At 30.2% G+C, this 23,946-nt stretch overlaps 2 protein-coding genes across 7 annotated transcripts; both read left to right on the top strand.

Annotated features, from left to right (window-relative positions):
- Positions 1-2,193: 2,193 nt before the first annotated feature.
- LOC114164582 (membrane protein of ER body-like protein) lies at positions 2,194-8,148 on the top strand. Its single transcript, XM_028049302.2, has 10 exons — positions 2,194-2,673; positions 2,992-3,141; positions 3,710-4,309; positions 4,657-4,827; positions 5,092-5,382; positions 5,854-5,961; positions 6,267-6,620; positions 6,713-6,955; positions 7,287-7,348; positions 7,459-8,148. Exons 1-10 carry the CDS (start codon positions 2,259-2,261, stop codon positions 7,897-7,899), a joined length of 2,835 nt encoding a protein of 944 aa, XP_027905103.2. The 5' UTR covers positions 2,194-2,258; the 3' UTR covers positions 7,900-8,148.
- Positions 8,149-13,818: 5,670 nt separating this feature from the next.
- On the top strand, positions 13,819-18,706 carry LOC114164308 (HIT-type Zinc finger family protein). 6 transcript variants are annotated; one of them, XM_028048926.2, is made up of 7 exons: positions 13,824-13,982; positions 14,104-14,281; positions 14,591-14,663; positions 15,212-15,356; positions 17,192-17,242; positions 17,379-18,263; positions 18,356-18,706. In XM_028048926.2, the coding sequence occupies exons 2-6, from the start codon at positions 14,208-14,210 to the stop codon at positions 18,242-18,244; spliced, it is 1,209 nt and encodes a 402-aa protein (XP_027904727.2). In that variant the 5' UTR covers positions 13,824-13,982; positions 14,104-14,207; the 3' UTR covers positions 18,245-18,263; positions 18,356-18,706. The 6 variants fall into 6 exon arrangements, with proteins under 6 accessions (XP_027904729.2, XP_027904726.2, XP_027904725.2 ...); XM_028048928.2 differs by having other exon boundaries at positions 13,819-14,281; positions 17,201-17,242; XM_028048925.2 differs by having other exon boundaries at positions 13,820-14,281; positions 18,362-18,706.
- Positions 18,707-23,946: the final 5,240 nt, after the last annotated feature.

Raw genomic sequence — 23,946 nt, 5'->3', positions numbered from 1 at the left:
AAGCGTGTCCCGTTAAAGAAAAGAACGACGGTACAGAAAATGGCAGAAAATGAGTATGGTCCTAGTAGAGCACTATATATGAATAAAGACTCATAAACCCATTGCTTTAAAGTTTTGGGTTAAGAGTGGTGTCAGTGTCTTATATGGTTGAGTTCAGATCTCATTAGTGTTTATTTTCCCCGATGAAACTCCCTCCTTATAAACCTATGAATCGGAGTTGAACACAAAAATCGCAAATAACTAAGTTAATTGACTGTGGAAATTGGAAAGTTACCAAGCATATAAATCTATAATAACTTGTTGGTTGAAAGTTCATATGATATATATAGTCCAGAGGATGTGTGGGGGACCCATTGAAGAGGACCTTGTACTGTAAGTGTTGTATGAAGTTTTAACCTGCATGAATCTATGTATGTTTGGTGGCTAATATTCAACTTATACTTTTAATGCACTGTGGAAATGACTCTACATATGTTTCTACGATCTCAATCACCTTATCAGCTAGAAAATTAAACAAAAATTCTCCTGGGTCAGTTTTTAACAAAATTGGGGCCCTATTTTCAATGTTTGTGGTCGGTTGAGTTATTGCCAGTGAAAATGGTCTTTACCACAAATCTGGAATCCTCTTCTGGATGTTTGACATGACAAATCTGGAATGGTTTCTCCAATCCCTAATTAGATTTTATCTGAATTCTTAATTTAAACTAGTTTTCCTACTTTATTGTACACAAACATTCTGCCTAATAAATAAAATATAACACGTAATACAAATAGTGTTACAATGTTATGTTACTTATCTAAATAACATAACACAAAAAACCAAATCAAACACAAATTACGTTGCAAAAATTAAAATTATTTTAAATATTTAAAGAAAATTAGGACTATCAACAACAATTAGTGCAAAAATAAGAATTAAATAGGTATTTAAACCTTTATATTATTATTAACATTACTTTTAATTTAACTCGTGGTTTAAAACAACAACAGTAAAATAAAAAAATATTATTATTATTTATTATTTTTAACAATTACTTATTACATATGTTTCTTAAAAGTGGAAAATCATTTTAGAATTCAGTTTTCCTATTTTCCAGCATGAGAATTGATTATCAAAGTTAAAATTGGGTTCTGGAAAACCAAAATTCAAACAAGAAGAGTAAATAAGGTTGGTAAATAAAGTTGACTTAGTCTTAGTTAGTTAATTTTTTAAAATATTCAGAAAAAAATTCCCACCTCTGAAATCTCTTGGCCTCTCTCACGTTCATCCTTATCGCTGTCAGCTATGGGAGCATACGAGACAAAAACAAAAGTTCAATCCAAAAAATAAAGAAGACAAAGATAGTATTTTGGATTTGCTCGGCATGCAGAATATGTGTTTCTGATTTTTCTTTCTTCATAAAAAGACATAGAAAATACAAATACAGTGTTTCCTAATTTAATTTTACAGAAATTAAAGTAAAATTAATCTAAATAGAGAATCCAAATTGTTAGACTATCTTATATTTAAATTTCTAATGATCATTGACACGCATAACTCTGTAGGTGAGATTTTAAATTTTTAAATATTAAGTATTAAATTTATCACAAATATATATATATATATATATATATAATGGAATTATGACAGAAAAAAATCTTTATGATCATGTGAATTTTAAAAGAATTTGCCTATTTTATATACCAAAATTTGAAAACAATCAATTTGCTTGTTTAAAAATTATAGGGTTAAATATATTTTTGTCTCAGTGAAATTTGAAATTAGTTCCTCTTCGAAATTTTATATCAATTTAGTCCTTCATCTTTAAAAATGCGTAAATTTAGTCCTTTTATCCAAATTTTGTTAAGTTTATCCGACGTTTCAAGCGCATTTCATGATAATATTAAAATTGTTTATACTGTTTGATACATTTTCGCTTCAATGTTAACTCAAATATTATCATAAAATACGTTTAAAATGTCAAATAAACTTAATAAAAATTGGTAAAAATGACTAAATCCACGTATTTCTAAAAATAAAAAACTAAATTAGTATAAAATTTCGAAAAGAGACTAATTCCAAAATTCAGACAAACAAATACATATTTAACTCTAAATTATATGCATAAGATTTGTGTGTGCTAATGGACTGCTTTTTATCTACAACGACGTGATAGTTGTTGAGCATGTTAAATGCAACCCTCACATCTTTTAAGAGATAGTAAAAACTGTCTTATTTTGTTTTTTTTTCTTCTGCTCCTTCTGACAAGCCAGCTTCAATGGAGCAACTGTACTGTGCAGTGAGGGAAGATGAAGAGGAAGAAGAAGAACAACTGCAAGATGCTGCAGCTTTGAAAGGAAGACAATCCCTGCGACAGGGAAAAGATGGTAGTATTACCAACGCTGAAGCACCTTCCTTTTTTTCTTCAGTGAGAGAACAACCTTTTCCTCAGAAGGAGGAAGTGCTTCATACACACAAAGAACTTAGAGAACAACCTGCTCAAAAGGTTGAAGAAAAACACAATGGTGTTGCAGAAAATGGCAAAAACTTCAACGGTGACAGTGAAAAAGTTGGGATCGGAATCATAGCTGACATTGTAGAAAATGCCATAAATGGAGAGGTTTTAAGCAGTGCTACCATAAATGCTGATGCATCACACCATGAGAATAGTGTTTATTTTGACAAACAACAAGGTACGGTATTATCTTTCTTGTGCTTCGTTTTCTTCCACAACAGCAATCTTTGTGGACCTCAATGTTTCCTTCTTTTTTTTTTTTCTTTTTTTTACTTTATATAACTTGTCTAAAAAATTAAAAAATAAAAACTTTTGAGCAAGAGCATTCTTCACTGTAGTAGAGCTAACTATATTTACAAAATAATTTGAAGAATTTATCCTCATGGGGGGCACACCTTGGATTGAAAAAGCTTCCTTTTCTCAAATTTCTGGAATTAATTTTTGCTATTCCAATTTTGGTAATAGTAAGCATACCCTGATTTTTTTATGCGTGAAGGAATGTGGAAATGTCACCACTGCGCATGGACCAAGCAATTTGACAGTCCATGGAATTTGCGGCATGGGAATCTTAATGGCTACTCTGAGTTGCTCATGAATGTTAAAACTATGATTCAACATGGACCATGTTTTGTGTGTGAAACTAAAGGTCAGTTGGTGCCGAGATTTCCAATGACATGAAACAGAGAGTAGAGACTTTACCTAGCAGCAGCAACTTTTTCTTGTGAAATCTTGCTGGATCTAATTACGCCACTAAAGTTTTGACAAGTTGGGTTTAAAGGGATTGTAGTTGTTGGAATGTCTACATGAACCATGCCCAATCTTTGCTCAGATGTTCTCTAAGTGCAAGTTTTGACTTTGTTTAGGAGTTTGCTTAAACTTATGGTTAGAAATTTTCTTGTGTGTTCGTAACTGTGGTCATTTATCCAGTTACTTGTGTATTCGTCTTTTGCTTTAAAAATTTAGTAGAAATATGCAGAACATCTGCTCAATCTATCATGAGGTATCCGATACTTGAACTCATTTATGCTGTCTTATGTTCTAATACACTTTAGGAGTTACAAAAACATGAGTGGAATTCATTACAAAACAAGTAAGATTACAAAATTTTATGCTATTTATATAATGCTATCATAGTAACATTCTTCATCCACGGAGCATGAACCGCCATGTGTGGCAATTTGGAATTGAAATGATTGTTTGTGGCATGCTTGCAGGTAACAACATTGATGGTGCAAAGTCTGCTCTTCCAAAAAGTCTTGAAGAGGAAGACTTTGGTATACTGGTAGAAAATTCTGACATTCAGTGTAGTCCATACAATGGAATCAACAACATGGAAATTGTTGAAGAAAGGGTACCTTCCTCCGTAGCAGAGTTACCTTCACCTAATTCATCTGAAATACAGGGTGCTGCAACTGTAGACAATTTTGGTGATGAAAGCAGTGCAAAAACATATCCTAACTTGACAGAAGAAATTGACCAGCAACTGAAAGAATTTGATGTTGAGGCAGTGTTGGCAAAACAAGAGACACATGACTTGTTTTGTCCTAATTGTAAATCTTGTATTACTAAAAGGGTTATCCTAAGGAAGAGAAAAAGGACTACTCCTATTCCTAACTTAGACACTAAAGCAAAGCGTGACAAGTCAGCCATTGAGATAGTTGATAGTTCTGTAGATGAAGGCAACCTAGGTGATCATGCAATTGCAACACCTGATGATGCAGGTAGAGTAGAGCCACCTGCTGAAAATTTTGAGCCCGAAAGAGAACCAGAAGTATTCAGATGTTTATCATGCTTCAGCTTCTTTGTTCCTATGAGTAAGTTGATCACCTTTCTTGAGAAAAATATAATAGTATGTAAATAGCCGACTATGTGTTTAGATTATTATATTTGACTAATTTTGTTTACGGATGATTTCACGTTGTAAATATATAATGATCTTATATAGATCCGTATTTATGTGACTTACATTTTTGGAAACTACATGTGTTGAGGTGTTTGTGTCCCTGTCAGTGTCTGTGTCGGTGTCCGTGTTACATAGTTAACAACATAGCATTCACATGTTTTGAGAGATGGCTAAATATTAAAGGTTATCATCCCAATACTTATGGTGCTTATGTAATAACCATCTATTTGTGCTAAAAAAATCTAGTTACTTTGGCAGGAAATGGATTCAAACTGTTCCCAAGTTTTGGGGGTAAGCCTGAAGCTTCACAAAAGCTTCCGGTTATACCTGCATCCAATGTGGAAAATCCTTCAATTGTTGCAGCTTCCAATTCAAATTGGTTCTTCACTCTGTTTACTTCAATCAAGGGAAGAAAAGCTAGTGCTCAAGGTAATTAATAATAATAGTAATTAATAATAAATAATAAACAATTGCTACTTGTTGCAGTCATTTTCACAGTGATGCTTTCACAAACATAAAGTATTATTTTAATATCGTTGTCATTTTTTAATAAAACCTGCAATTTCCTATTTCTATATATTCCCTGTGGTTAACTTTCCCTTTTTCTCCCGTATATCCGGTCTGACAATTTTTTAATAATGAGATCTTTCTGCTTTCAATTGAAAAGCCTGTTTTCTTGACATCCTGGTGTAGGTGATGCTTCTATTGAAGATTCTAGAACAGATCCCGCTTCAATTGAAGATTCTAGAATTGATAATCCAGAAAGTTCACCTGCTAATACACCTATAAGCCATGGAGGAGTAAATTCTTCGATTCCCTCGATAGTGAAGTCAGTTGTAAAGATTGAATCATGGATAGAAAAAGGCAAGAAATCCAATGTGGCACTGCAGAATGAGACACTGGTTGAACAGAATGATTCCCACACACAAAGTTCCAGTGATGTGGAAGACATAAATCGTGATTCAGTGGTAGTGATAAAGACAGGTATGCTTCAAATTTAATGATGACACAATTCCTTGATTTAGATTTCACCTTTTAGCTTGTGAGTATAGAATTTCTCGTCAACACTTAAAAAAATGACATTATTTTCGCTATAAATTAAAATTAAATTGTGAATTAATTAATTTGTTTAAAGCTCTTTCAAGAGATATTTTTAACTTATGCATTAGTCAGTTTTATCTTAAAGAGATATTCATTTCACCTTTGTTCTAATTTTCAACTTAAAATAGTATTGTTCAACTCTGCGTGATGAATTTGGCACATAACTAAGCTTTCTGGGGAGGTATTTCTTTAGTCATACATGTTTCACTGTCAATCTTTGAAGACCATTGTCCATTAGTCATAAATGAAGCATTATGGTTATTATATGTATATATATAAGTAATTATTCTATATTTTGTTGAATGTTATAAATTCCAAAACCTGCAAACTTATCGTGTTCAATTATGCATGCAGATGCTGTTGCTGATATTACCAAGCGTGATAGTGTTTTATTAGCAACTGTTGCTACTACTGAAAATGTGAGAGAGAAAAATCATGATCCTGTGGATGTGATAAAGACAGGTATGTTTGAAATTTAAGATGACAATTCCTTGGCTTTGTTCTGATTTTTTTTGCCTTTCCAACAAAGAATCATGTTGTCTATCTATTCATGATAAAATTGGCAACATAAGTAAAGCTAACTGTTTGGAGAGGTAATTCCTCAGTTATACAGTTTCTAAAGTCACAATCTCAATCTTTGAAGGCCTTTTATAAATAAAGCAATATAGTTATAATCGATAAGTAACTTTTCTCCAGTTTTTGGTGACATTATAAAATTCCAAACCTGCAAAATTGTATTTTGGTTGCATATTGAATTGTGCGTGTAGATGTTATTGCAGATATACCTAAGCCTGATGGTGTTTTAGTAGCAACTGTTGCTACCACTGAAGTGCTTTTTAACGCTTCTGGGAAACCTTCAAAAGATGCCATTCTGAAACCATATGAAGGGTCCTCAATCTTTGACAAGACACTGGAAACAGCTCAGGATAGTTATTCCTCTTTGATGAAAGAAGCACAATCACCAGAACAATCATTTGGTAGTGAAGTAGTTGCAAATGATGTAGCTAGAGACAAACAAAATTTCATAGTAAATGGCTCGATTCCATCAATTCAAGATTTTAAGAAAGTCGAAACGGGAATTGAAGACGAAATAAAACCTTCTGTTGCAAAAGAAAAGGAAGGTATGAAGACAAAAGAACTCAAATTAATGTTAGTATTTTTTTGTGTGTGTAGTAACCATAAATATGATTTTGATGTTGTTAGTAATGTGAAGTTTTTGTTGAGGCAGAAGCATTTGAAACCTCAACATCCCAGGCAACTGACGTTCCAACTGAAGGAGCTATTGTGACAGAAACACTAACACACACTGAAATCTATATTGGAGAACAACCAAGGGCTGAAGTTGGTGAGCACCAAGAATGGGAAATACTTAAAAGCATTGTGTACGGTGGTTTAGTTGAATCAATCACTAGTCTTGGGGTTGTATCATCTGCTGCTTCTTCTGGTGCTGCTCCATGTAAGTGCTTCCATCTCTCTCACTGGGGGAGGATGATTTTTACACTGACATCTTATTATCATAGTCTACTAATCTGAACTTTTCTGCATTGACATAACCACCTTAAATGTTATGTTAACCATAATATATGGAAGTTAATAGTGTAAACTTTCTTACACTGACACTGTGTGGAAATTAAGCCCTAAGCTTATTTGGTTCTTAAAGTATAATTTAGCATAGAAACAATGTGTTAGCATATATGAGATGGTGATCTGAATTACCAGAATTGTTATTTTACACTTTAAAATTGAGTAACAATGTGTAAATTTTTTTTCTTTTATGAGTATTGTAGTGAATATTATAGCATTGGGGTTGGCGAATATCATCGGTGGACTTTTTGTCATTGGCCATAACGTGAGTTGCCTTCCATTTGTTGCTTATTTACAGTTCTATTATGGTTAAAGCTCACTACTTTCTTTTATATATTCGATGAAACAAAATAGCTCATTTTTCTCCTTTTCCAGCTCATTGATTTGAAAAATGGTCACTCTGAAAGAAATCCATCACAAGATCGATATGAAGAACTACTTGGGCGTAGAGAAAACTTCACACTTCATGCTTTTCTAGCTGTTTTATCATTCATAATTTTTGGTTCTGTCCCACTTGGTGTCTACGGCCTCTTTATTTCTAAGCACTACTATGATGAAGATAATATTGCAGCTGTGACAGCCACTTCTGTTGTGTGCATCATTCTTCTTGCTATGGGAAAAGCTTACACCACCACACAACCCAAATCCTATGTCAAAACAGTGCTGCATTATGTTGGCTTGGCACTTGCAACCTCTGGAATGTCTTACATAGCTGGTGATCTAGTTAAGGATCTCCTAGATAAAATCATTGGCTCAGAATCTGGTTATGTTCTTGCCATGCCCTTGTCAGACACAACAACAATGGAACCAGCGTGAATGTCTTATTCAAGCTTATATTTCAATGTTTCTGCTCCTGCTGCTTCTTCTAGCCAAGTAAGGATCCTAAAAATATTTGGTGTAGCATGTGAGAGTTCAAAGCAACGTTCTCAATTTTCTTGTTTTCTTGGATTCATTTGTTAAAGTTAAGGAAAAACTGAGAATATGTACTCCATGTGTGGAATAGTTATGTACGGAAAAAGGAAAACTTTAATTGCGTTTATATGTTCAATCAATTATATTCACTGATACTGTAAAAGTATTTTATATTTTTATCTAGCTACAAATCATCAATAACATTGATGATATCATAACTTTCATTTTTTTATTTGATTTAGTACGTGATTTAGTATGAATTATTGATTAATATATATTATTATTTTTTTCTTAAAAAATCAATAAATAATACTAAGTTACGTAAAAAATAAAAAATGAAGTGATAATATAATTTTTCATAAAATTCTTTCCCAGATGTTAGCATAGTTTTTAGCCAACTGTTTTAGTTGGTGTTATTCATTTTTTTGCAAATTTATTTATAATATTGTGTATGGATGTACTTCATTTCGTTTTTGTAACGTTAATCGATAGAAATATTTAAACATTTAAAATATGCGTTTTTGTTTTTTTCAAATTTGAATTTTTATTATTTTAGGTTATAATAACTAGGAAAAACATGTATGCTAGTTTGAGTTATTTTCTAATATTACAATTAATGAAAAACATGTAAGGAAAGAAAAAATAGATTCTTTTAATTATGTTTTAATCGGTAATAATGATTATTCTATCATGAAAAAATTAATCATTATGAAGTTTATATATACTAACGTACATACAGGCGTTCGTGTGTATATGTTTTTTAAATATATATGATATTATATTAGTAGATGATGATAATATAATATTATTAAGTTAATATACAAAATATATAAAATAAAATTGTATTTATTAAAAATAAAGTGAAATATATTAAAAAAAATGAGAGAATAACTGTTGATAAATAGAGAAAAAGAGAAGAATAGAAATAAACGATTTATAAAAAAGTTTATAAAAATAATAGTCAATTTTCAAAAATTTAATAAATAATTATATTTTAAAGGATAAAATTGGTATTTTGAAATGTGGACACAAAAGAGGAAATTTTTATAGATTTATATTTTACATTAACTTTATTTAAAATTATTTTCAAAATCTAAATTTATTTGTTTTAAATTGTCATAAGTTATTTAAAAATTTTACATTAATACAAAAAATTATTGAATTTTACACATTTTAAAAATATGCAATTATTTAAAAGAATTGAAAAACAAGTTTAGCATATTTGTTAATTAAAATTAATTTGACTTTTTTCTACATTACTTTCTATTAACAATTTTAAAATAATTTTAGATAAAATTCAATGTAAAATATACATTTAAACAAACTTAATCTTGCTAAAAGTATAATAAAAATATTAATTTTAATCAAAATATTTGTATGACATTTATATAAAACTTAAATTTGGTTTCAATTTAAAAATGAACATAATTGTTTAATTTTGATAAAAGTTAAAATTGATTTGAGACAAAATAAAAATACAGAGATTAAGACAATGACACCTGGCGTGACAATGATATGACGCACTATCAGTATCACATCATACTACCACTACCACGTGACACAACGTCAATTTGGTATGTGGCAAATTTTATTATTTTTTTAAAAAAAAGTAAAAAGTAAAAAATTAAAAAGATTAAAAAAATAAAAAATACGGACTCACACATGACACATTTTTAACGTTGTTAGTACAATATTAGCAAAAATGACCTTATTGCATCAAATTTCCTACTATATGGACCAAATTGAGACACAAAAAGGGATCAATTTGACATTTCTCTACCAAAATAAGGACAAATAGAATGATTTAACCTTTCATTAAGTACCTAAATGGAAAGGATTTAATAGTTTAAAGGCCTATTGAATAATTGAACTAGAATTGTAACCTTTAAATTTTTTTTGAAATTTTAAATTTGCTAAATGTAACTTAATAAAAGTGTTTTCAATATCTAATTAAAATTAAAGATTAATTATAATTTTAGCATCTCATATATGAAATTATAATTTCTCCCTCTTGAGAAGTTTAAAACAATTTTGTCCTTATATGCATAGATTACATCTAGTCAACCAATAACGTTAAGCATTTGATGACATGTGAAACATTGTTGTAATGGATTAAAATGGTTTGATGACGTGACTCTTTTAATGTTGACATTTAAAAAGAAAACTTAGTCTCTAGAATCACGGGTATTGCAAGTTGAAGGAAGAAGTTAAAGGCAATGCACACTGAAACCAAGTTCGGGGTGTTGGTGTTGTTGTTGAACATTTGCATTCACATGGTTGTGAAGATAACTTTTATAAAGCGTTAGTTTGTGATTTTGTTAGTAAAGTTGGTGGCTCTCATGGTTTTTGAGTTAAATCACTCATTGATTTGCATAAGTGTGAGAGAGTATTTACCACTAGAATGCAAAATGGAATGAGTGTCAAAAAACATTGTATTTGTTGTTGACCTACAAGAGCATTCTTGCACATTCTAATTTTGGGACTTGGTAGGCATATCATGTTGACATGTTGCAACAACAATTATAAGCTAGAACAACCTGAGGATTATGTTCACATATATTACAAGTGGGATGCATATCAAGCTTGTTATGGAAAAAAAATAGCAAACAAAAATATCAATCATTCAAAAATTGGCAGACAAAACGTTAGGATAAAATGCAGTGGATGTCAGTAGTTTGGTCACAATATTAAAGGTTGTCCAATTTAGCCTAAAAAGACCATACATGTAATAACACTTCTTCCTATATTTGCAATAAACATCTTATGTTTGCATTATTGAAAATTATTTTTTGAACTACACTTTACACTTAGGGGAAAACTAAGGCAACAAGAAAGGAAAAAAACCAACTAGGACTTGAGGTTCACTCTGTTGTATAATTTGCATAAAACATAAATTAGAAGGATTTCCTAAGGCATGAAATATCACTACCTTTAAGAATTTATCCGCTGTATATGCGCAAATCCTCCACGGTACAATAGGAACATCTTAAATATCCCGAAGATCTCAAAATCTAAAAAGATAAACAACTCTTTACAGAGTATCAACAAACCCATAAAATCTAACAAGATAAACAACTCTTTACAAAATATCAACAAACCCATAATCTCAGACAAAGAGTTTAACATCCCGGTAGGATATTACTTAAAATAATATTAAACAATAAATTATATAACTAAAACCTCATTTATTAATGAAACTATTTCCCACACTATTTCCCACAACCACGAGAAATTTCAAAACTTTAAAACATTAATAAAACAAAACCATAAAAATTGTAATCCAATTACATAAACATAATTAAATATGAAACTATCTACCAAGTTTTGAACTTGTGACCTTTCACTCATAAGGCCAAAGCATAACCACTATACCAATTCATATTTAACGATAATTATTATAATTCTATAATTATAATATCACTCGCTATTCACAAATATACTATCAAAAATAAACAAGAATAATTCAAGCAACAAACAACAAGCATTCATAAGACTTGAACTCAAGTACTCTCACACATATAAAGTACTCTCAACCACTTGAGCTAGTACTTTTCCACATCATACTCATTAACATTTAATGACTTCAAAGTTTCCCACCACCCACATTTATTACTTAATTAATTATGTAATTAATTAATTTCCACAAGTCTTACAAAGAGTACATGAGTACATAAAATAATAATAGAGAATGGAAAAAAGAGAGGAGAAGAAATAAGAGCCTCACGATATGTCATAAGAGAAAGCATAAGACATTTATTTATAGGTGAAGAGAGGGGTTGAGAAGATAACAACCGTCAAAATATTGATGTTGATATAAATACAAATCAAAACAGTTGCAACAATAATGGCCAAAACTGAAAAAGTAATGAGCAAGGCAATAGTCATGTTTTTTTGCAATATATTAAAATCGATGTTTTTACATCAATCCCCCACATATTACAAAAGGTATGAGATAGAAAGAATGAAAGAAAATCTTGGGTCTCATATTAGATGTAATGCATTAGAGTTGGTATAGCAAGCTATAGATTAAGAAACTTAACACATAGTGTAGTTGGTATAACAAACTATATGAACCAAAGACACTTGTTATGTGTTAGTGGTTTATCAATCACAAAACATCCCCACAATCCTTGTTGTTATCTCCGTGTTGTGCTCAATAGACCATGCATGTGCCCGATATTCATGAGTGCTCTAAAGATCATGCCAAGATCTCATACAAGCGGTCTCACTCGACACTCATATAGGTGATTTCATCAAGTGTATGCTGCAAATCATACACCACCTGTAAGGAATATGAAAATTATTATAAACTTTGTTTAAGCTAAAATTCTTACACCTTATAGAATTTTAATTACAGAGTTTAACCTTTCAATAATGCAGTTTCTAGAACTTTCACACATATCATAAAAATGAACATAATTGATTTAAAAATAAATTTAGTGTAAACAATCCATAAACATCCAAAACGAATGAATGTTAACTTAACAATATTTTATCATTAAACCCCGACACAAATCAACATTAATAAAAAAAACCCTAAATCAACAAAAACCATAAACAATCCATAAATATCCAAAAACAAATTTACTACACTTTCACCAGGAACTTGTCCACCAACACTTACAAAATCCTACTATCAAAAGCTTTAAATGCTTAATCTCGTAACAAATATTTCATCACCTTTTCCTTTTCAAAAATTACACATGTCAACATTTAAAGAGCCACACCATCAGACCATTTTAATATGTTGTGCAACATCGTTTCATCCATCATTAAATGCTTAATGTCGTTGACTCATAAGGATGTAATTCACACATTAATAAAATATATTAATAAAATATATGAATAAAATTAATCTAAAAAGTTCAAAAAAGTAAAAACATATTTAATCTTAAAATTAATTACAAAATTGTAAGTATAGACCTTTTAAGAAAAGAATGCCCGTTAGTTTTATTCAAGAATGCGCATCATTATTAAGAATCTCTTAACCAACTTCGGTAGTTAAGCAAAGTGATGATATATGACGCTTTTATTATATGGATTACATAGGAGTACTAAACACATTACAATGAAGCACATATTTCTCATGCTCTTCTCGAGTTAGGCGTTGCTATCAACTTTTTTTTCGAAGTTTTCTAAATGCAACAATAGGATATAAGTGTATGTATAAATAAGTGTTTGATAAATTTATTTCGACTATAATTTTGTCATATTTTATTAAGTCAAGGTAGTAGTAATATATTTTATTTATCATAAAGTTTTGTAAAACTGTTTAAAAAAATTAAATTTTTTAACCAAACTAAATAAATACACATAAATTGTATGAAAATTAATTTAACTGATATGGCATGAAAAAAAGAAAAACTGGTTTCGGCATAGGAGTGTTCCATATAATCACTCAAAGTAATGGCAGAACGAAATAGATTGATCTCACAATAAAATAAAATAAAAAATCTCTACATCTTAGTCTCTAAGTTAGACTGAACTTTTTTATTTTTGTTTTATTTATTATTCTTTTATCCCATACTTTGAATTTTTAAGACAATTAATTACTATAATTTTTTAACTTAAACAATAATTCCTTTTTATATTTCATTGTTTATAAATAATTTTATTTTGGCATAATTATTTATTCATTTGATGTAAATATTAGTATTATCTTTTAAATTTATTTTAATTATATTATTAATAATAGACTCACAAATAAAAAAATATAAATATTAAAATTATATTATTGTTATAATAATTATATAAAATTTATTTTTAATATTTAGCTTAACTTCTGGAAGAATCTGGTTGGGTTACGTTGATGTGCTTCTTAAAAACGACTGCGTTTGATATAGGAGAAGAGAGGGAAAGAAAGAAAACAGAAGCGGAAGAAGACACTCCACTGTCATTCACCTTGGTTTTCTACTCGCGCCGCGGTTGCACAGCCAACCACCACCGGAGCCACAACTCTCTCTCAAAACCACGCGCCTCCCGCCACAGTGCTAATACTCACCATCTTCTACTCTCGCATCTCTTTCTTTCTTTCTTTTGTAGTTCCCTAAATTAAACTATCTCTTACTCAACCGAGTGAATCCTACGCGTTCAATTTCTTGCTTTCAGATTCTGACCACAACCGAGTGAAACCTATGCGTTCAATTTCAATTTAGTCCAACATTTTTTCTGAATATTCTGAAACATCAAAAATCCCCGCGACACTTCCGGAAATGGCTGATAATATAGTTACCTCTGCCAAATCTTCTACTCCCTCGCCGAACCCTATTCGGATAATCTGCCACGTGTATGTTCACCTTCAACTTATAATAGGTTTTCTTCTACATATATGCTTTTCTCTTTTTATCATTACACAAAGATGAAGATCGAGAAGTGTTTTTTGCTGTTTTTCTTATTATTTTTTTTTAATTTTCCGATTCTTATTTTGTTTGGAAACGTACAATCACGCTTAGTTCTATCTGTTGATATTTATGTACATAGAAATTTTAATTTTAAGTTCTAGTTTATTATTCTGCATGTTGAATATGACTAGACATTTTCTTAGGTTTCTTTTAGATCAAGCTGTCCTCATTTCTTCCATTTCATACTGCAACAGATGCCAGAAGCAGTTTTCTCAGTACACGTGTCCCCGATGCAATTCGCGATACTGCTCCCTCCAATGTTACAAAGTATGTATAGTAGTTTTCTGTAAGTTGATTTGAGCTGGCTAACTAAGAGTTTGATTCATTCTTTGCATAGAAACTGCATGTGTGTAACCTTACAAATTGATTAAGTTTTAGATTCCCGTAATTTTATATGCACTAGCATGCTAATTCTCTGTAGCTAAAGAATATATATGACACAGTTAGTTTTGAATTTGGAGCAGAACATTTTCTGCATGGCAGTACTATGCATATTCCAGTTTAGGTGCAAGTTGTGTTAATATTTTTTTTGAGTTTACAACTGTTACAGACATTCAGAGGATAAATGTTACTTCTGTTTACCATTTTTATTCTCCCCTTATGCTTTTGTATCTCTGTATCTCCTTTTGCATTTATTGTGCCTGCTTTACCATGGTGAGTCTTCTGACTATTCTGAGAACGTTTTATTTTAGAAATCTGTTATGCTTTTATTGGGTTTAAATGATTTTGCAAATTGGATGCTACTACATACTTTCTCTATAGATACGTTGAATCTTGATCCTTGTTTGTTTGCAAACTGTTGTGAATTTTGACAGTCTCATAGTCTCCGTTGCACTGAATCCTTCATGAAAGAAAATGTAGTTCAAGAGCTTCAGCAAATGCAGCCTGATGAGCAGACCAAAAACAAGATGTTGGACATACTGAAAAGATTTCATTCAGAAGAGGAAATGGATGAGGATTGTAAGTCATCCATATTTTCCCCTTGCTTTTAGATGTTCCAGAGTTCATTTGTTGCAGTTTTTCTTGTTTGATATCTATCTTTTCATGGAAGCTTACTCTTGTTTTTATTTATTTCCTGAAGCTTATTCATATATTTTTTGTTTCATGTTATAATTACATATAAACAGCAGCCTAGATTTATCCCGATAGATAGATAGATAGAGGGTAAGCTTCAATTAAAGCCATTGGGGCATTTCCAAAATAAAGAGAATGTCTTGAAGGATATGAGTATTTCTAACACATTGGGCTCAATTGATTGCCATAAAACAACACATAGTTAGAAGTCAAGCTTTGTCACTAAGTTTATCTTAAGTGAAAATAGTACTAGCTTTCGTCTCCAAATGGTCATGGTATCCTTGACTAGAGAAATACAACTCCATTGAAGCAACCAAGATAAGTAATTCTTCCAATTGAGTTTTGTAGTTGCATTAGTAAGAGTACCATAAAATGAAAAAACATGACCAGCTCCTATCAACTTTAATTTAGAGATAGCAAAAAATAACTGAGTTTCAACTCAACTGATGTATATGTATATATTTAAAAAGGTGAGTACTAGTGTGTCTCAAAGAGGAAGGCTACAGCCTATGTTCCCTAACCTCAAGCTAGATACACCCAAAAACAGCTTTTATAAAAGTACAACAAAACAGTAACACCTATTTCGACAGCTTTATCTGACAAAATGGACAAGGATGATTTTTTTCAGATGAACACCTGTTGGAAAGCTCCACTGGTGGATCTAATTTCTTGCTACATAGTCCTTATTTATTCAATTCTCTCTTTGACGAACCCTTTTTTCTCTTGGCCTTCCTTGAAGACTAAACATGAATCGTGGGTAGCTCTTTGGCATCCAACCAATTGGCCAGGACACAATTGATGTTTAATCAGCTGTATTAGTCTGAGATGCATTCAATTGATGATACTTCAAAATTGGTTGGAAGGTGGATCTTCTGCAATTATTTAACCTAAAGATTTTCTTGGCAATGATTATCAAACTTTATCCTGGATGCATTTATACATGTTCTTATGTTTGTGTACTGTCTTGCGTTTATTGGTAAAATATTGCTAGAAGAGATGGTTTAGAAAGTATGTCTGTGAACTATTGTTCGTTATGCTCTAAAAACTCATATAATTACTAGAGTAGATGAATTTATCTTTTGCTTCCTACACGTGACTGATTGCTCAAATTCATTAATAGAGATCAGAAAATATAAAAAATGTTGACTTCTGTTTGCTTGTTAAAGAAGAGTGATTAATTGTCATAACCTATTGAAATTTTCATTGCCTAATTGGAGGAATTTTTTTCTCTCTCTAAAAATATATATTAAGTAGTTTTTATTAAGAAAAGAACCCCAATAATAGTTATGGATGAAAAGAATCTTCAGTAGTGGAGTCTGGCTGCCTCTTTTTCCTTAGAAGATAGAATAAGAAAATTGACTAGGGAAAGAACAACTGTATAGAGGGTTAGAATTCTTGCAAGTTGCGAAGGAAACAGGAAGATGCTGATCTATTATCCCTTTGCTACCAAGGTCACCTGCTATGTAGCCAAAACATCAGAAAAGGAAAGAAACAAGAACGTGCAAAATTGATGGACAGTCTATGGAGCATTCAGTTTGTAGGATTCTATAATTAATGGAGCTCACTGGCTAGTCATCTAGTGGACGTGAATAAATTATAAAAAGTGCACTCTTATTATCTTGTGTTGATTGCTTTAGAAGATGTGTTAGATGTAGTAATTAATTCACGAGCTATTTCTATTTCTTGAGAAGGGAGCTAAACTTGTACCCTTATTTCCTTAGCTTTTGCAGATTCAACTTTATCCGAGGAGACAATGGAAAAACTTTTGTCTGGTAAGTTCCTATTTAATGCTGCTTATCATCTGCTGTAACTTGAACGTGTATTCTGATTGTTCCGTCTGTACCAGTTAAACTGGTTTATGTCCATGTCATCATAATGTACGGCTGATATATTGTCATATTCTTACAGGACAAGAAATCAGCTTTGATGATTTATCTCTTGAAGAAAAGAAACAGTTTCATAGAGCAATTGCTTATGGGGAATTGAGCAAGATGATTAAACCATGGGATCCATGGTGGTCAAAGCCTTCTGCCAGAAAAATCCGTCTCAGTAGTGAAGGAACTCAGCTCGTTCAACTACTCCCTGAGAAGGAATTGCCAGATGATATTGTAGGTGAAGAATTCAGTGAAGTTCCTGCCGGGCCTGAAACTCCGCTTCCTCCTCTAAGCAGTCTTAGTTCCAGGGAGCCATCACCCCTTTTGACTGTTCACCTAGTTGATATTCTATACAGCTACTGTTTCACCCTTCGTCTCTACAATGGAGATTGGAGGTCAGATGCCCTTGGGTCAGTCACAGTTGTATTGAGTCTGTCCTCGGTGTTGGGTCAAGGTGCTCAGCCAGAGACAGTGCTAGAAGCCCTTTCTCATTTCTTGGAGCAGGTATGCTGTCCAGCTTACAGACACGTGGGAGGATTGCAATTTGGTTTGAGTGTTATTGATGATGTAATCAGTCTACTTAGTTTGGGAACTTCTGCTTTGGTGTGTGCCCTTTGTGATATGCATCGCTTGATTCAAGAAGGGGAAAAAGAGGCCAGATCAGAAAGGCCAAGAAAGTCACGGAGGGATGGGATTCGAAGAACTATAAAGCTAGCAGAAAGGAAGATATATTTCATCATGTGTTGGGTTCATGAGCAGCCAGAGGAAGCCTGGTCTTCTTTAGCTGCCATTGTAAGAGCAGAAAAGACATCTGCCATGGAATTTCAGTGGAGCAATAAAGCTGAAAAATTGAACAATAAAGCAGAGGCCAAAGGCAAACGTTTAATTGAGGAGATTTAATGATTCTCGTTCTCTCTTTGTAAGGTTAATCTTTTATGTTATGATAATTACGGGCTTGAATGATTTTCCTATTCCAAATCAAATGGGTTAATTGAAAACTGTTTTGTCCAGTTCCAGATGCTGGGAGAGCTGAATTATTCTTTGAAGGCAACGATGACCAAGGTAAAATGAAATGAGGTTAATCTAGTACTATCACAAGGGAAGGAATCCAATGCTAAATGCTTTAAAATAATGTTCAACACTTCTTCTAGAAAACAATCAAATAGCTGAGGGTGATGTTAGAAATTTTTCTGTCCCTGTATAGGGGAAATGAGAAACAATACCTTAATGACTTTAAAATCGAAATCTACTAGGATGAGTTTTGTGACGAAGAGTATAAATGTTTTTTATAGGTTTTAGTTCAAATGTTATTGGATCCTTTATCTTTTTCATAAATTGACAAATAGCGTTTATTGTTTCCAAGTTCTATATTTTTTCTTCATTGCTACTAGCATAGTGGGGTTTTTTAACTTGAAAAGGTCAAATTAAGATCTAATACATCTAAATAAAATTAGACTTGTTCACTCATTGCTATATCTAAGTAAAAGTTGGACCTGTTCACTGCAGTTAAAAACAGGGAACAAAAGCAAATGTAAAGACACATAGAGCAATTAACACATGTCTAATATTAATATTTTGAGTTATAAATAAATTAAATATATAAATAAGCATTTTATGCATACTAATATTTTTTTTTTAAAGATATAATAATAAATAACATTAATGATAATTAAAATATGTATAAATTAAAATCATCTAATATTTTTGAATATATAAATAAAATTAGTTATACATACAAAAATTATATAGAACTGTGTTTATTAATTATAAGTATAATTATCTTTTGTTCTTCTTCTTTTTTCAGTTTTTTGTTTGAATTTTTTGTAAGGTGTGAAGTCCTTTTATACCACGTGGAAAGTGATAATATATAGGATATAATGATTTTTTAAATTTATACATCAAATTACTCTATTTAAATATTAAAATTAATTTTATTTTTTTACATTTATAATTTTGATAAAAAAATCTCTATTATAAATTTATAATTTTTTAAAAGATAAGAAATAAAAATGTAAAGTGACACCTGCTTTTTTTTAATTTTAATATTTGAAATTCAGTTTTTTTGAAGAAAAAACATTGTTTTTTAATACAGTTTATTAAACAAAGAAAATACACTTTCTTAATTATTTTAATTAAAATTTTTTAAACAAAATAAATACATTTTTTAAAATCATTTTAAATATTAAAATGTAAAAGTTATAATGTCCCTTTACATTTACAAATTTAATATTTTAAAAATATTATAAGTTTAAATAAGATACTTTCAAATTAAAATTAAAATATTAACTTATTTTCAATATTTAAATGGAGTTATTTGATGTATATAAATTTTAAAAATGTATATATATATATATATATATATATATATATATATATATATATATATATATATATATATATATATATATATATATATATATAAGTTGTAATAGGTATATCAAATGCTTGAGTCATTGTTTCATTTGATAACTTGAAATAACATAGTCAATGTTAATTAGTTGTCTCTTCAATTTAACATTTTTTAATCTTTTGTTGAAGTTGGATGTAATATGTGTTGTATGCAATACATTGATTTGATTGCATGGTGCAACTATTGTTTTAAAACTACTGTCTGAATGCGATCACTAAAATTATTTTGTTTAAAAAAAAGAAAAATTATAGTTGATAAGCGATTATAGTGATTACTAATGATATTATATTTATAAATACTAAACTTCATTTTTAATAATAAAAGTAATAATTTTTAATACCAGAATATTTTTTTACTATTGCCACTCTAATATGATATGTTGTATAATAAATAAAAAAACCACTACTTATTAGTGTAATATTGATACCTATTTTCAAACTGTTTTCATACTATAATTTCAATCCTTAAAATTAATTTGATTACAATAAATAAAAAATTATATGAAACATGTATAAATACAATTCTCTTACCTGAACATATCATAAGTTTCTATAAGGAATAAAACTATAACACAATAATATTGGACCACAAATTCATATAACAACTTTCATTTTGAAATATGTTCATCACAAGCCAAAAGCAAAAGCAAAAGCAATGCACGTAAAAAATTTGAGTAGTACCGTTGATGATATTGTAAGAACAGAGCAACTCTAACATTGAAGTAAACAACCAAACACTGTAATATGAGAATGAATCAACAACAAGGAAATGAAAGGTACTGTAATATTGTCTCAATACAGGAAAGTTGTTTTATCATTGTGTTAAATAACTCAAATCCTTCTTCATTTATAATATACAACAAAAACATTCACCTCAAATAGCGTTTGCAGTACCCACATGAAACACCATTAAAAGTATACTAACCATTTTTAAAATTCAAACTATTATATATGTGTGCCTACACGCTTATACTCTTCCACCAATACGCTGCGTTCTCCATCTGAAGGTTCCCAAATCTCTACTTCTTAGTTTCTTTCCACCAATGCCTACTTGCATCGTTGCCCCTTAGTTTCTATCCAGATTACTTGTAAGTGATACATCATTTGTTGTTCAAAATTTGCTTTTAATACATTTACAGATTGTGATTTATATCACTCGTGATTGCAAGTCTTTTTGTTAATTACCACAATTATACAATTGTTAAAAAATATTACTATTACAAATCTTTCATTACTATTAAAACTTTTTATTAGTTATAGAAATTGTTTATTATTGATATACAATTGTTAAAAAATTTAATGTTTATTATAGAAATATTTTAACAAAAATAATTGTGTAAATCCGACAAGGTTTTGATAGACTTTAATGTTAATGTTACTATAATATAACTCTTATATAAATTTGTTTTAAAAACCAATTAAACAATTACTTTAATGAAAATCTTTTTGCTTTAATTGGCTTGAAAATTTATTGTTATCATAACTATATATATTTTAAAACTGTATGTTGGGCACATTGCTTCCTTGTTTTATATCTTTGTCATGTAGGTCCAAACGTAAAGACTTTCCATCAAAATCTTCCATCTGATATGTCGTTATTACGACCCCCAACACCAATATATAAAGAAATCAATCTAGGAAGGCAATGAAAGAGTAATTCGCCCTTGACACCACGCTATAATGTTGATACGCGAGTTATAAATTTATTTTTTGTCGTTGGATTTGGCCACCTATTGAAGTTGTTTGTTTTATATATAAACCATCACTTGGTAACCACTTTAGTTGGAAGGTGAAGAACATAAACACACACCTTTCATTCTCCTTTTAGAGAATGCACTATCACTTTAAAGGATGTTGCCTTGCAGCTCAATAGCCCAACTGATGGAGAACTTGTAATTGGTGAGACAATTTACTAATACAAAAAAAACTTTGACTTTTAACATTATTGTAGGCTTTTGACGTCTTTTAAAGGTCCGACATCATAACAGGAGATGTCAAATTAACGTTTGTTGTCCTTGAACATACTTTAATTTATAACAGATGTTAATTAATAGGGACAACATACATTAATTTGTGAGATTTTTTTTAAAATTTTTGCAATGTTTTTCTCCATTGAAACCTTGAAAAATCAATACACAATACAAGAATACACCACAAAAATTTTCTAGAATTTTTGAAGTAGCATGAGTATCTCAAATAAATGTGTAAAGTATAAAAAAAAGGTGAAAATACTAAGAAAATAAAAAACATACCTTAAACAATGGATTTTTGAAAATTTCAAAACCCCAATCTCCTTTTCAACAATGAGGTATGTAGAAAAAGTTATGACCATTTAAAGTTTTTCACCACCAAATCTTCATAACTTTGAATCTGTGACCAATTTCTCAAAGCTGAACACTTTACATTTGAATACAAAATAATATAAGTTAACCACAAAAATCATTTTCTAGCTATTTTTAGTGAATTTTACAATATCAGGGATAAAAACACAAAAATGCAACATTTAGGGTACACAACAATAGATAGTAAATGAAAATACCAACCATAATGCGAAAGGCAATAGGGGAGAGTCACCACTATAACAAGATGGAGTGAAATAGGTTGAAGAATTTGCTCCTATGAGTTGATGTCGTTGCTGCACTTTGTGCGAGAGGTTTTGTGCAAAGAGAAAGAGAAAGCTAAGGGCGCTACCGCCCGTTTTTGAAATTTTAAAAGCCAAATTGACGTTAAACCATGTCATAACAAACATCGACGTTTTTTAACGTTTGTTGGTCCTAGGGCCGTCGTAAAATTGACATTAAACCCTGTCATGTGTTGGAATTTTTAGAAGATACAAAGAAGAATATATTGATAATTTTTCAACTTTTTTAAGGTTACAAACATTATTTTTTGTTGAGTTTATGAGGTTATTTATGCTTTAGAGCATGTTTGGAGAGAGAACTTTCAGTGACTTTGGTTGGAGAGTAAATCTACTTTAGTTTATCAAAGTTTTGTCAATGAGCTCTCACAAAGATGAGACGCACTTGTCTTTTATTCAACACATGTAATTTAAGATTTATCATATTTTTCAAGAGTAATCATTGTATTGATAAGTTAACTAATTTCACTTTTATGTATTAGAAGCCATACAAGTAATTTCATGCATTATCATCGTATATTTTTTTAGATTTTTTTTTTCATAATATAAGTTGCATATGTTTTATGCAATGTAATTTTTTACCATAAAGTTGATACAAATTTCATATTTTCTGTATTATTTTACTTTAATAAATTTTTATGTGATAAATAATTAATATATTTTAAAATATCAGTATAATTGACATATAAAATTGGTTAAATCATTTGAGGTCCTCATTTTTATAGCGAAATCTCAAGTAGGTCTCCCTATTTTTATTTGACTCAATTGAGTACCTAATTTGGAAAATTCGTTGCAATTAGTTCCTTTCCGATAGTTGTACAGTAACAGTGTTAATTATGTGCCACGTGTCAGCACGTCATTTTTTTGATTTTTTTTTTAAAGTTTTTTAATTTTTTTTAAATTTTTTAAATTTTTATAATTTAAAAAAAAAATTAAAATTTAAAAAAATCACGTGCTAACACGTGACATATAATTAACACTGTTATTATACAACTAAAAAAAACTGATTACAACGAATTTTCTAAATTAGAAACTCAATTAAATTAAATAAAAATAGATATCTACTTAAAATTTCGTTATAAAAATGAGATGTCTAAAATAATTTAACTTATAAAATTAATAAGAATACGTAATAAAAATTAGGTATAATTAATCGTATAGTACCCAGTTTGGAGCTAGTGTGTCAAATAGGTACCCGGTTTTAAAAAAGTGTCAATTGCATTCCAACTTTTGAAAATTGCTTCAATTAGGTCCCTTTCAAACAGAGTTGATTAACGTGCCACATGTCAATCTGTTTTTTTTTTATTTTTTTTTATTTTTTTAATTTTTTTTTAAATTTAAAAAAAATAATAAAAATGCCACGTGTCAAGTTCTTGTGTGTGACACATGGCATTATCAGTGCCACGTGGCATTGTAATGCCACGTGTCAGTGTCACTATCAGATGTCATTGTGTTGATTTCGATTTCGTCCCCATATATGTCTTTTTGTTTGAATTTAGTACCTAAGTATGTGTATCTGATTCAATTTTGTCCCAATTTTTTTTTTAATAATTAA

The sequence above is a fragment of the Vigna unguiculata genome, chromosome 9 (genome assembly GCF_037176805.1).
Source record: "Vigna unguiculata cultivar grain cowpea cultivar isolate G323 ecotype 2 chromosome 9, ASM3717680v1, whole genome shotgun sequence".
Taxonomy (NCBI): domain Eukaryota; kingdom Viridiplantae; phylum Streptophyta; class Magnoliopsida; order Fabales; family Fabaceae; genus Vigna; species Vigna unguiculata.
This window is presented reverse-complemented; position numbering and strand designations above follow the sequence as displayed.

Coding starts and splice junctions, on each gene's coding strand:
- LOC114164582 (XM_028049302.2), top strand. CDS start 2,259: ATGGAGCAACTGTACTGTGCAGTGAGGGAAGATGAAGAGGAAGAAGAA. Junction 4,310..4,656: donor CAGCTTCTTTGTTCCTATGA/GTAAGTTGATCA, acceptor TTACTTTGGCAG/GAAATGGATTCAAACTGTTC. Junction 6,956..7,286: donor TTCTTCTGGTGCTGCTCCAT/GTAAGTGCTTCC, acceptor TGAGTATTGTAG/TGAATATTATAGCATTGGGG.
- LOC114164308 (XM_028048925.2), top strand. CDS start 14,208: ATGGCTGATAATATAGTTACCTCTGCCAAATCTTCTACTCCCTCGCCG. Junction 14,282..14,590: donor ATTCGGATAATCTGCCACGT/GTATGTTCACCT, acceptor ATACTGCAACAG/ATGCCAGAAGCAGTTTTCTC. Junction 15,357..17,191: donor AGAGGAAATGGATGAGGATT/GTAAGTCATCCA, acceptor TTATTTCCTTAG/CTTTTGCAGATTCAACTTTA.